The sequence below is a fragment of the Rhipicephalus microplus genome, chromosome 1 (assembly GCF_043290135.1).
Source record: "Rhipicephalus microplus isolate Deutch F79 chromosome 1, USDA_Rmic, whole genome shotgun sequence".
Lineage (NCBI taxonomy): Eukaryota > Metazoa > Arthropoda > Arachnida > Ixodida > Ixodidae > Rhipicephalus > Rhipicephalus microplus.
Window position 1 is genome coordinate 158,211,712 of NC_134700.1, and position 13,661 is coordinate 158,225,372.

Here is a 13,661-nt window from a genome sequence, read left to right on the forward strand (position 1 = left end):
AATTTAGGGTGTAATGTGTATTTCCGGAATGTGGGCGTACGGTGGACCACAAGGGTCGAAGTCGAAGCGCATAGAGTCACAGATGCATATATGTGTATGTGCAGAGTGCCCTCCTATAGTTTAATCAAATGTACATACCAAGCGCACAGAATTTGTTGCGCACAGTTTAGTTGACGTGAGCTCTTAGAACGAAAGCTGGAGATTTTTGGCGCCTGCTTGTTTGATTGGTTGTTTCTTCGCTTGCCCTTCGTGCGGGGGAATGCGACGATCGCGGAAACTTGCAGCAAGACATTTAAAAGAGACATTTTCAGCAGATAAGACTTAACGAAGCGATTACGTAACGTGCAGGGGTGGTCCAATGTTATAACATTACTCAATATATTAGTCATGCGCACGTGAGTGCATGATTATGACTGCAACTGCGCACACTGCCAAAATGATCGCCAGGCAGCCACCATCAATTTAGAAAGGGCAGAGTCAGGCTGTTCCTTAAAGTTCAGGTTTTCTGCGGCGTATAATTCAGCTGTCCAGTGCGTGAACGTAATTTTGACGTTAAGAGTTCTCGTGGTTTTGTGGTGTCATGTTATAGGCAAGCTCTTTAAAAGCGGACCTGACGCTGACCAGAGCGGCTGCATTGACCTTAAACTAGATTCAATGATGGGGACTGCAGCTGTCGTCTGAGATAGGCTCACTGGTAGCGTTTATGCGCAAGGTAATGACACCATGTACCATCGTATTGAATGACCACACTATAAATTATCGCACGTTTTCCGGGAGTAATAATTGGTAATAATGAATCGCGACTTGTCCTGGAGGCCTCAGATCGCCTACATGAAAAAGAAACCCACCATGATAGCCAACGTCCTAAGGTCTCTTGCAGAAAAAAAATTGTTCCAAATCTGCATGTTAGACCGCAAATGTCGTCGAAAGACGATAGTCTTGCGTCTGCAGAGAGTGAACAAAACGTTTATTTGATGTTCTGCGCAAGAAAATCGGTGAATGGTATTCGGGGGGCGCGTCGTTAGAGTGCCTTGAGCGTGTAGCGGAGGTAAACGAGCGCATCGAGGCAGGTTAGACACAAGCGCCATCTGGCAGTTATCTTCGAAAACGAAGGCATGAGACCCGCGGAGAAAGATGCGCGCCAGTCTCTGAGGTGATAAGGTGTAGAACGCAAAGCGACGGGCAGGTGCCATCACCGTGACGTCGTAGCAAAGCGTTGGAAACACCTTTCTGAGCATCGCGTTGCACTGTCAGCGCAGCGCAATAAACGCTACATTCCTTAGAGCTACTTGTGCGTGCCTCTTCTAGTATTGAGGCAGACATAGAAAACATCGAAGCGTTGTTGTGGCGCCTCAGATATGTGCAATAATTGCTTTTTAATTGACAATCACACAGCTATGAACGCTAAACCTTGAGCAATATTGGTGGACGCTGCGAATGGGGTCAACCGTTTGTTGTCGTTTGAGGTATCGTTAGGGCGGACGAACAGACAAATGTACAGACAGACAGACAGACAGACAGACAGACAGACAGACAGACAGACAGGCAGGCAGACAGACAGACAGACAGACAGACAGACAGACAGACAGACAGACAGACAGACAGACAGACAAAAAAGTTTCCGTCGAAGGTCCTGAAGAAAGACTATCGTCACAGCATATCACAGCAACCACAGCAAAATCACAGCATATCCACGGAGTGAATGATGATGACAAAGCTTCGGAGGGTTTTATTGGTAAACCATGAAACTGTCTGTCCATCCGTCTGTACGTCTGTCTGTATGGCTGTCCGTCTGCTCGTCCATTCATCTAGTGAACACTCGAAGTACCACCATTTAGTTTTATAACATCTCGCATCTTTTCATCATATACAAGTGCCACCATCTAGTGAACACTGCAAGAACTAAACTAGAAGTGACTACTTGTAACTACATACGTCGAGGATGTACAGACCCACGCCTTAAGGAGCTTCGCCCCTAAAATGTAGGATTCATATGTGCAAGTGGGGCTTCAATTTTACTCTGTACCTTTCCTCGGCTTCATGCGCTATAGCTTACCTGGGTTTCGCATGATCTGAAGAAAAAACGTACTCGTCCTTCACGTTATTCAAGGTTATACATGAGGATATGCCTTGGCCTACAGATATGTGCGTCTTCAGTAGTGAATGTCGTAATCGCACGTGATTACCCAAACGCAACCTACATTCTGACGATGCTTTACGAATCGCACTACCTTGCCTCATTTCCTACTTCTAGACCACACTCTGCGTTTGGCAGCATTATTGCTTGGTGGTATTGCACAGTACGTCCCTCAAACTTCACGCATGCAGCAAGACCACCATTACTGTTGTGATACATACAAACAATCGAAGCCCTGATATCTATTCCCGGAATCTAAAAGAAACAAAAGCGATTGCATCTGACCTTACAACAAGCCACACTACTGTTTTTGCATGAAGAAACACAGCGGAAACCTTCTCATTTACAAGTGTGGTTCAGTTGCTTCTGTTATCTCTGTAAGAACACTGGGTATTTCCTCGGAGTCTCTATAAAAGTAAACATATAGCATATCACAACCCTGACAGCTGCAGCCCTTCATGCTGCTCTAGAGTTCGTAGTTGAAGACGCATCTCAGGCATGATTAGTCCTTGACTCCCAGGCAACTCTTCAGTGTATTGTGCTGACATAATGTAATGAGCCAAATGAAGACTTAGTCACTGAGATAATACTCTTTAATCGCAGCGCTAAAGAGAAGAATCGCAATGGAGCGTATCAGTGTATATCATTGCCGGATATGAAGATATCACCGTGCAGATGAAGCCGCGCCATCTGCTCATGATGTTCTTCGGTGCGTAGTTATACTGTTATCCAGAACGGACATTTATTCTTGAAGCACATTTTTTTCTTGAAGCGTCTATGCGTGTATTTGTCTTTTATTTTGTTTTTGTTATTTTATTCATTCGCACTCGGTACTTTGTTTTTATGTACAAACTTTGTTTTATGTACATACATTGTTTTTATGCACATTTATTGTCATTTGGAAACCAATAACTTCTTTTTTGAGAATCAGCATGGATTTAGGCGAGGTTTTTCTTGCGACACCCAATTACTGGAATTTACCACTGATCTTCACTTCAATATGGATAATAATTTACAAACTGACTGCATTTTTCCAGATTTTTTTAAAGCATTCCACCGCATACCTCCTTCCCGTCTGATTTCAATATTAACAGAACTTCGTTTAGATTCGCTAACCTTATCGTGGATCCGTAACTTTTTGTCTTTTCGAAAGCAGTTCACTCTGGTTAATACCTCATTCTCTAAAATTTCCGATGTAGCCTCCGGAGTGCCTCAGGGTAGCGTCTTGGGGCCACTACTTTTTCTAATCTACATTAATGATCTTCCAACTAATATTTCTTCGTCAATACGGCTTTTTTGCTGACGATTGCATTCTATACCGTTCTAGATTTAGTACCGATGACCACCTTGCTCTCCAAAAAGACCTTAATCTCATTAACAACTGGTGTGGTGCATGGCAAATGACTTTAAATTTATCAAAATGTAATGTAATATCCTTTAGTCGAAAAAAATTAAGTGTTGAATTTGATTACTCCTTAAATAATTCCAACGTGTCACGGTCGTCTTCGTATAAGTATCTCGGCGTTCATTTCACTTCTAATCTTACTTGGGCGGCACATGTAACCTACATATCTGCAAAAGCATCAAGAACACTGGGATACTTACGTCGAAACCCACGAAACGCGCCAAATAACGTCCGCAAACAAGCTTACTTAACCTTTGTTCGCCCACAGCTGGAATTTGCATCACCGATATGGTCCCCCTTCCAAGCCTATCTCATTAACCAGCTAGAAACTGTGCAAAACAGGGCGGCACGGTTCATTTCACGTATTTACAGTCGCCCCTCGAGCGTCACAGAAATAAAACATGACCTTTCATTACAGCATCTAGACATACGGCGCACAGTTGCCCTCCTGTCTTTGCTTCATAAATATATTCACGCGTCCAGGCCACCACCCTTCCCACTAACGGCACCATTGCGCATGTATAAACGACTTCACAATCAGCGAAGCATCACACGCATCTTTGGAAAAACAAAATCATTCAATTCATCGGCTTTGCCTCGTGCCATAGCACTCTAGAATGACCTACCCGACGTCATTGTCAATTTAACTAATCATGAAAATTTTCGCGAGCAATTAATGATACATCTACCTCAATAGCATTTTATAACCTCCTTGAATTCTGTTTTTGTTCTTTTTGCTTTTTTGCGGCTGGGAAATTCTTGTTGTTGCTTGAAGCCCCTCTTTGTCATTTGTGCAACCGTGCACTGTTATTAGTTCCAATGTTATTACTTGCTTTGTATTTTTATTAGTTATTAGTTATTAGTTGCTCTGTAGTTGCTTTGTATTATGGCAGAAGTATCACCCACTAGCATTCTTTCCTATGTACCCCCCCTACTCTATGCTCCGTAATAGAGCCTGTAAGGTACCTTTAAATAAATAAATAAATAAATAAATGTGCCCGTAACTGCATTGAGAATTGAAAACATGTATTTGTATGCATGTGTACGTGTATGATCAGATGTGGAACCACGTTTTATTTGTTATAAAGTCACTTTCTGTTTTAGGTCATGCGAATTGTGTGACCCGGTTACGCCTACCACTTGTTCTACACATTTCGTTTTACCAGAGCATGCATTGTTCATCTACCCACCCAACCGAAGTTCCATCTAGAGATGGTAGTATATATAAATAAATAAAAATAAAAGGAGACAGTTACATGGCTTTGTCCGCTCGCACATGAGCTGACACTTGCACAGTGCGATTGGGCAAAATTCACCAACGCTCGTCTTCACAGTATGTACCCGAACCTGCAGCTCATCCTTCCGTCAGGAGCAACTAAAGCTATGGAAGAGCTTCTGGGCCACCTGTGGTTTGGGGGTGGCCTTAGTGACTTAGAATCGGAACGACTAGCAGCCTGATGTGTCATAACCCTGGCTGCGAGGAGACAATCATCCTCCTCAGTAAGGGACTATACCTAATCATAATTTACGTACATTGGTGCATGTGTTTGTCTTACACGCACGCACGCACGCACGCACACACACACACACACAAACACACACACACAAACACACACACACACAGTATATACCAAAATATAAAGGTAAGAGTTTCAACACTCCCCCCCCCCCAACCCCCGGCTACGCCAACGTTAATACCTTCGATCACCTTCTGATACCTGTTCATGCTTATGTTTTCTTTTCACCCAGGATCCTAATGATGCCTTTCTCCAACATCCACACAATACACGGTCGGGCCAAAGATATTCGCCGTGGACTCAGTGACCTGCCCCTCAGAAGCCTGTTAGGTCGTGTCCAGGCTTTCACGGGCTTCGCTGGTGACACAGGAGACACGGTCACAGGTCGGAACGACTACGCGACCGAGTCACTGGCATCCACCGAGAAAGCCGCGCAGGACCTGACGCATCAACCAACGATCGTACGCGCTAAGCAGTAGTTCAATGACAGGTGAGTTCTGCCTAGATTGAGGATCGTAAAACACGCTTTCATTAATCAGAACCAAATATGGCCCCACAAACGTTTCAAGTGTGTCAGATGTCTTCCCTTATTGTTTGTACGCCAGCGGCTGTTTCCGGCAATGTCTGGTATTCATTAAATTAATGACACTTTGAAGGGGGTCAGGCTATATCCGACCCCACGTGGTCGATCATCTTGCTATTCTTATAAACTTTTCTTATTTTCTAGACAAAAAATTATGGCTTCTTGTGTGAGTCAAGCAAGTATCGTGTACTTTTTAATAAATTTACAAGTTTTCAATACTTATGGTCAGTGTTTAAGCCAACCGCGTTTCCTGGTAAGGGGATCGCTGTCATCCTTAATTGTGAATATCCTAACGTACTCCCCTGAATATCGCCAGGTTTTCTGAGTACGAGGAAAGATAAAATAATGGAATGCTTCAATGTTTCAGTGTTACAGCACCCCTCTTTGTTAAGCTGAATAGTGTGAACCAGTTCTACAAGACAGCTGTATGATTACCAGGCAGCAGTCCACACTGTATCATGGTGGCAATCTGTGCGGCCTTGCTCGCCAGCTTGGCTAACCGCAGTCAGTTCGACTGCTGTTCATATGAGAAGGCTGCGCTCCTGACTGGGCCTCAGAAATGGAAGGCTGCACTTGGAAGCTCTCAACCCACAGGAAGGAAGGAAGGATGTGCCCGGAAACTGTGGCATACACCCACGCTGGGGGATCGGCCATGAACCGGGTAGTTCTGACGAAATTCTGTCTGCCTGCTCACAGTTTTCTGTTTTGTTCTGTTCTAACTCCATTGCTACGTAAAAATGGACGTTTGTATCAACTCGGCCACTTCATTTTTACAAGTTGTGCAACGCAAAACACTTAAACGAAAATAAATATGAATAAGTAAAGACAAAATTTAAGACAGCTCCACTGCTATGAAACCAGGGTAGATAGCGGCAAGCAAGAGCCACCACCTGGCCAAAGTCCTTCAATACTTTGGCCTGGTGAACATTTTATTTTATTTTTCTGTTTCCACGTGACATGTCGCCACAGGACACGTGACATGGCACGTGACATGACACGTGACAGCAACAATGAAGTGCGCGTGCCTAAGCAAAGTATCAAAGCAGGCCGAGTGCTCACTTCCCACAACGAATGAAGTACTTAGACACCTGAGGGGAGGCAAGGTCTTCAGCACCCCGTATTTGGCACAGGTGTACCAGCAACTTCACCTGAAGCCTGAGACAGTGGAGGTATTGATTGTGAACACACTCAAAGAGCTTCACAATGTCAGGAGATTTCCTCTCAGAATCTCTGCAGCTGCAGTCATTTGTCAACGCTTTATGAAGACTATACTGTTTGGCTTCGCAGGCGTTGGCGCATACGTAGATGACGTGATAATCAGTGGAAAAGACGCCACGGAACACGCTGTGAAACTGGAAAAGTCTCTGAAGAGGTTACGAAAGTGAGATTTTCACCTCGGCAAAAACAAGTGCTGCTTTGCGCTTCGACAAGTTTTTTTTTTTGGACACCGAATCGACGAGACAGACGTCCACACTAATGAAGAGAACGTTTGAGCCTCAACAGAAGCATCGATCAGCACGAAACAGCAAACAAGCGTACACGTCAATCCTTTCTCGGGTGCTGGCTTTCTACGACTGATTCTTGAAGAACAGGACAATAGTTACCAGCTGCCTCTTCCTGCTCCTTCAGAAGGACTCCACGTGGAGATGGGAGACCAAGCATCAAAAAGCATTTGACAAGCTTAAGTCATTGCTTTTCAGTCAGACCATACTGCCACACTACGACATACAGAAGGAGCTTCTTGTCTCATGCTACGCTTCACCACACGGCATAGGCGCTGTTCTGTTTCAACCTTATGACCACAATACAAAGGCGCCAATCTATTTTGCATCTCAGATGCTAGGGCCGGCAGAACGCAGTTGTGTTCAGTTGTATATAGAAGGCCTTGCTGTGGTGTTTCCAGCCCACAAGGTGCCCAAGTATATTTCGGGAAGAAATGTGACTTTCATCACAGGACATCAACCACTGCTGGGCATACTGGGTCCACAACAAACAGCGGCTCAAGTTCTTTCTCCACTGATGACCAGCTGGTACATCAAGTTATTTACGTATGACTAGTTTACTGCATCATCATCGACAGGGATTGCGGGAACCATTGATTCACAGATGCGTTGAGTCCATTATCATTACAAGAACGTCTCAATGAACACTGTCTTCCAGGCGACGTACGAATGTTAGAAACTTTGTCGAAATCTCCGTTGACTGCTACCGAGAGAACACGACTGACACAACAAGACAGCATCCTGCAGAGGTTCTACAAGGCAGTGCAGGATGGCACAGTGGAGAAACTCAGTCGAAAGGAGTTTTATCCTTACCGACGACGAGCGACCACACTAGTATTTCATGGCGAGTTCATCACACTTGAATAACGAGTGATCATACCGAGGTTAGCACGATCCCCTGTTATGGCAATTTTGCACGCCGGTCACCAACGCATGATAGCTATGAAGAAGTGCGCAAGGAGCTACGTATGGTGGCCCGGAATTGACAATTAAAGTAATTGGGCAAACGGTGCGACAGTGTCGTGAATGCCATCCAAAGCAGAATAGCCCACCTAAAGTTTCTGTTCCTGCCTGGGACCATCCTCAGACACCATGGAACACGGTGCACGTTTATTTCGCGGGGCCACTACTCGAGCGCGTTTACTTGCGTGTTGTGGACGCGTGCGCAATGTACGTGGAAGTCTGGCGCGTGCCGTTAGCAACATCCGCGGCTGTCATCGACGTGCTTTGAAGCCTCTTTGCGATGTTTGTCAACCCCTAAAGCTCACCTCGGACAACAGAAAGCCTTTCTCTCCAACGAGATGAAGCAGTTCTATGCGTCAAATGGCATACAGGCTGCCACCTCACCAGCGTACCACCCTGCAACAAACGTCCAGGTAGAAAGCCGTGTGGCGGAGCTGAAAAGAGCAGTGCTGACGCATGCAGACAAGTCCACATAGTGCCGACTTGCAAGGTTTCTGTATCGGCAGCACACGGTGATACGCACTGCCGCAGAGATTACAGCTGTGGGACCAGTTTTTGGACGAAAACTGCTTTGCCCTTTCGATCGTCTCAAGCAAGAGGTGGAAAAGCAAACTGCTGAGAGCGAGAAGACGTTGATAAAATCACACCACTTCACAGTAAGCGAGGTAGTGCTTATCCTCCAGTTTTTGAAAAACGCCAGAATATATTGAAGGCAAAATACTGCGCCACGTCGGACCATGATCCTGTCTTATAAAAAAAAAGAAAGAAAGAGAAATTTGGGTGCACGTTGAAGAACCCGAGGTGGTCGAAATTTCCGGAGCTCTCCACGATGGCGTGTCTCATATACATATGGGAGTTTTGGGAATTTAAGCCCCACATATTAATCAATCAATCACTTGTAAAAAGAGACCACGGAAAGGTGCGTCGGCACCGAAAGCACGTGAGAAATACGAGCCAGACAGGACAAACAACCGATTAGTCGACACATTGGAGTGCAGCAGACGATCTTTTGGACACAACACCAGAAGAGACACCTTCGAGCTCTGCTGCTCGATGGTCTGACTCGCCCGATATACAGGACGACACTCCCTCACAACCATCGAAGTCACGGGCAGTGACCACCCAGCAACTGTAACCTACAGAGGTTAGGTGACCTCCATACCACTATGAGACTTCGTATAATGGAGGAAGAGTTGAAGTGTCGACTTAGAAGACGAGAGCGATAAAGTGCGAGCGTGACTGCACTTTCACTGTGGTACGAAGGCGAGCCTTGTGTCGAACGTGGGCTGGTAGTGACTCCAATACCTGAGCTTCCCCAATTGAAGTGTTCATGTTTCCTGGGGTCAAATAAATCGTCTACAGTCACAAGCGGCTGTACAGACGTAACACTACGTCTTGTTCTTCTTCTTTTTTCTGTATATCATGTTTATTCATTTCTTCGTACCTTTTTATGTTACCCACTCTCCTGCCGTCTTTTCTCCTTAGTCTCACTACCCTTTCTCAACCAACTGCTATACTTTACTGTGCGTGGTTATGCTAGCAGCCGCTTGGGGATATATACCAAGTGTCTGTGTCACATAAAGGCTACGCACATAAAGACTATGTCCTTCTTTACTTTCTCCCTGCACATGTGTGTGGTTCTACGAGGCCCTGTCATTTTTACCCTTTCCACTGCTCCTTTCCTTTCACCCAATCTTACATCACTCTTCTTCACCCTCACTTTAGTTGCTCCCCTTTTACTAGATTATACTGTGCATGGCTATGCTATGCAAGAAGCTGCTTGGCTCATGCCAGCTTTCTGTGACGCATACCCGCTGAGTTTTGTGTGCTGGATGACCATAATAACTGTGAGTTCTAACTGCGAGGCTTGGCTGTTAAGAACATATAGCAAACTGAAAAAAAGTAAGGAAGGTATATCATGGTAACCAAGAGTTCACTTGCAACAGTTGTTAACCACGCGTTGAAAACTCTTTTCCTTGCACGATTTGTACTTCTCTATGTTTCAGGGAAACTTCGGGCTGCGTATTCAACTCGGGGCGAGTCTGCTGCATCTGCGACGCTGATGGTTGGCGACACCTCTCTTCCCGGCTGCACTTGCACTGCTTCCCAACTCGCGTGCTCGACAGTCAACTGAGGACAGTCTTACCTCCGCTTGGGCATTCGACAGTCAACAATACGTCACTCGCCATTAGACACACCGCGCTATCGTTCAGAGTGGTCCAAGTATTTGAAGAAAGTGGTTTTCACACGATATGTCTTAAACATATGAGAGTTCATTCTTCCCAACTGTACGCTCAAATTGTCAAATAAGTTTGACTTTATTAACAGGAGGACGAAGAGGGTGTGAGGGTTCGGAGAGTGTTAAGTAATCATTTAGCCTCATATTTCTTATTCCTTCTTTTCGCATTCAGCATAACATGTAACATTTTCTCATATAATGAAAATGAAATTACACCGATTAATGTTCCACTCTAAGGGCGATGTCTGAAGCACGCTTCATCCATTCACTGTGTACGTTTCGATCATATTTATAACTTCCCTCAGAGCAAACGCGGAGCTTTTTTCATGGTGTTTTGCTGCTAAGCTCAAGTTTGTGAGTTCATTTAAGGCCGCTACAAAACAAATAGCAAAAGAAATCCGTACTTGGTTAGAACTACACGTTAAGAAGCACTGGGTGGTCAAAACTGATTCTTATACCAATGTATGTGGCAAGCTTCGTTATCATATCGTTGTTTGAGCGCATGAAGCTCTGGATTTATTTTCTTGGAGCTCGTGACGTTTATCCAGGTACGGGGCCAGTCACGTTTTTTTTATCTTGGATTTGAATATTTGGCAGTATTCATGCAGCATTTCGTCCGGCGACTTCATTTCATAGTCGCTTCATTTCATAGAAGCGAGCCATGCGTGCCGCACTGTCAACAGTTTCATGCCAACAAAGCTGTGGCTACATTTTTTGCGCGTCATAATTTCACCGTGACTGCTCATTTAGGCGACATCTTTCAATGTATCGCCTCTTTTTAATAAAATAGTGAAGCGACAGTACTATCTGTTGCTCTTTATTTACATTTTTGTTAACGTTTTCGAGTGGCAAGTTTCACGAGCAGGTGCATCACCTGAAAGGCTGTCATATGATTTCCACTTGTATGTTCTTTTTGGTGAATGAATTCACTTTATACGATTAAAAAAAGTGTGGCAACAAATATCGGGTTGATGGCCACACTCTTGAAAGGCGTGTTGCCAACATTAAATTATCTGCTGACGCAATTTCCGAAGGAGAGAATTCTAGTTCCTTCAAGTAACTCGAAAACAATGAAGAAAGGAAGAAACCTTATTGCAAGAATCCTGCAGTCTCGATGGTGAGGATCCCACGCCTAGACGTCAGTAGCGGGAATTGCACTGGAAGTGAAATTATTTTGGTTTCCCGATAAAATAATCAATCCAGGGCCTTCTTAGTATGTGTCCCACTTATTATACTCTTTTATGTAAACTGAGACAACCGAACAAACAAAACACAGATGGCCACCGCTACGATTAAAAAAGCTACAACAGTGTGACACACATGTGTGGGCAAAGACATTTTAAAATCACATAGCGGTATGATACAATACACTCGGGGCAAAAGTATTTACGATACAGTTACAAGGTATTTAGGAATGAGTGTTGCCGTTATGATATTTTTCTCATGTATTAAAAGCTCCTTCGATACATTTTGAAAAATTGTTATCGTATATTTATATCAGGGAACACGAAAGGCATTTATTTAACTATTTAACTTTACTTAATATGAATGAATGTCTTATTATGCGAGAATTTTCGAATTTTCGGCATAAGTGTAAAAGTTTTTGCCTAAACAAAGTATATTAGTTTCTTGCCTAAACAATGTGGCAAGTTTGCTTTAGCTACTTAACATGACAGCTCCATACACAGCGCCATTCGCAGCTTCTGCATCTCACTTTTGTAATTGATAGTTCTCGCGGCTCTGCTTGCCGACAAACTGCCCCGTTGCGGTGGTCTAGTGGATAAGGTATACTCGGCTGCTGACCTGAAAGGTCACGGGATCACATCCAGGCTGCGGTGGCTGCATTTTTGATGGGGGCGAAAAGGCTGTACGCCTGCGTGCTCAGATTCAAGTGCACGTTAAAGAACCCCAGGTGGTCAAAATTTACGGAGACCACCTCTATGGCGTCTCTCACAATCTTAAATACACGAACGGGATTTCATGTATACGGATACGCGTCTTTCATGGTACACGTCTTGTGAGAAACACCGCGATATAGGTTTATAGGATGCCTAAAGAATCTCTAAATTGGTATCTAACACATGCATGTTCGATGCCGCCCAACTATAATGACAGGTCGTTCCTTCGTGAGAGGAGTTAGCACTAATGTTCCTAATTTTATTGGATGTCTACTGCATGACTTTATATTTGAACACAAAAGTGTTTCATGTTGGGGATCCACCAAGACTTCAGCAGTCACTGATATGACATTGTGAAAATTTACATGAGCAGCATGTGAAGAAATGAACCAAAAGAAATTTTTTTTTTAAATATTGGAGGCCCGCAAATGGAACCCCCGATCTCTCGTTCAGCCTCAGTAGGAAGCGTTCGCTTAGCTGACTGAGCTATCGGTGCGTTTCCGAAGCACTACTCGGGTGCGCCTTATATGTCTCACAGTCCTTCCCGAGTACCCACGCTCTTGGGAAGATGGAGGATTAGATGCATGAAAAAAAAATTGAAGACGATTAATTCCAAAGTATGTTTGGCGATAGCCTGAGACTGAATATTTTGTGCATGTCCCTCCCATTGGAATTCACACAGGCTTCAGCCGAACACACTTCCGAATTTTCAGGGTCTATTTTTTATTACTGAGATTTACAAGGGCGGCAAAAAGTAAATAATTGACTGTTCAATAATGAATACTTAGTAACTTTGCTTTATAGCTCCCTGAATAATTAATGCCCCATAAATTGCTTATACTTGGCTGGGTCAACGTCTACGATAGCTGCCTTCTGACCTCTGGAATATATTGATATGTACTCGAGATCTTTGGCGGTTGGATACGTCTGGAAGACGAGATCAAGAAAGTTGCCATGTTGCGTGGTGGTAGGACCCGGTGACAAGCTAGCCTGCCCCGTGCACATTCGCTCATTTTTCTTCTGGCGTTTGGTATTGGAGGAATCCACAGTCTTTGAGCGCTTCTCCAAACCGCTTGACGTGGAATTATCACCGAGCCACTTAGGAGCTATTCGGCTAACTAGACTGACGCAACGAGACGTCTGCAACTGTCGCTAAGTAATTGCTGAGAGAGTGCGAGGGGAAGAGGCCACAGCTGTCACCCTTCTAGGGAACGGATGGACGGATGGTCCGACGCCACCAGTATGAGCCATTAAAGGCTTCCTAATTAAAATGTTGTTGGGGGGGGAGGCGCTGGACATTTTGACAAGCTGACTAGACAAGACCGCTTGTCGAAACATTGGGTTTAGCGAAACACCATTGTCACGACCTCCTCATTTAGGAATTATATCATTGTTTGGGCTCTTAAATTCCTCATGA

The 13,661-nt window shown here is 44.5% G+C and overlaps 1 protein-coding gene across 1 annotated transcript in view; it reads left to right on the forward strand.

The window, feature by feature from the left end:
* The window catches only part of LOC119177792 (uncharacterized), a 29,853-nt gene extending 18,852 nt beyond the window's left edge, over positions 1 to 11,001 (forward strand). Inside the window, exons 3-4 of the mRNA XM_075871430.1 lie at positions 5,292 to 5,549; positions 10,114 to 11,001. Of these exons, the coding sequence (XP_075727545.1) occupies positions 5,292 to 5,538 (247 nt within the window). The 3' untranslated portion in view covers positions 5,539 to 5,549; positions 10,114 to 11,001. The remainder of the gene's footprint in view (positions 1 to 5,291; positions 5,550 to 10,113) is intronic.
* Positions 11,002 to 13,661: the final 2,660 nt, after the last annotated feature.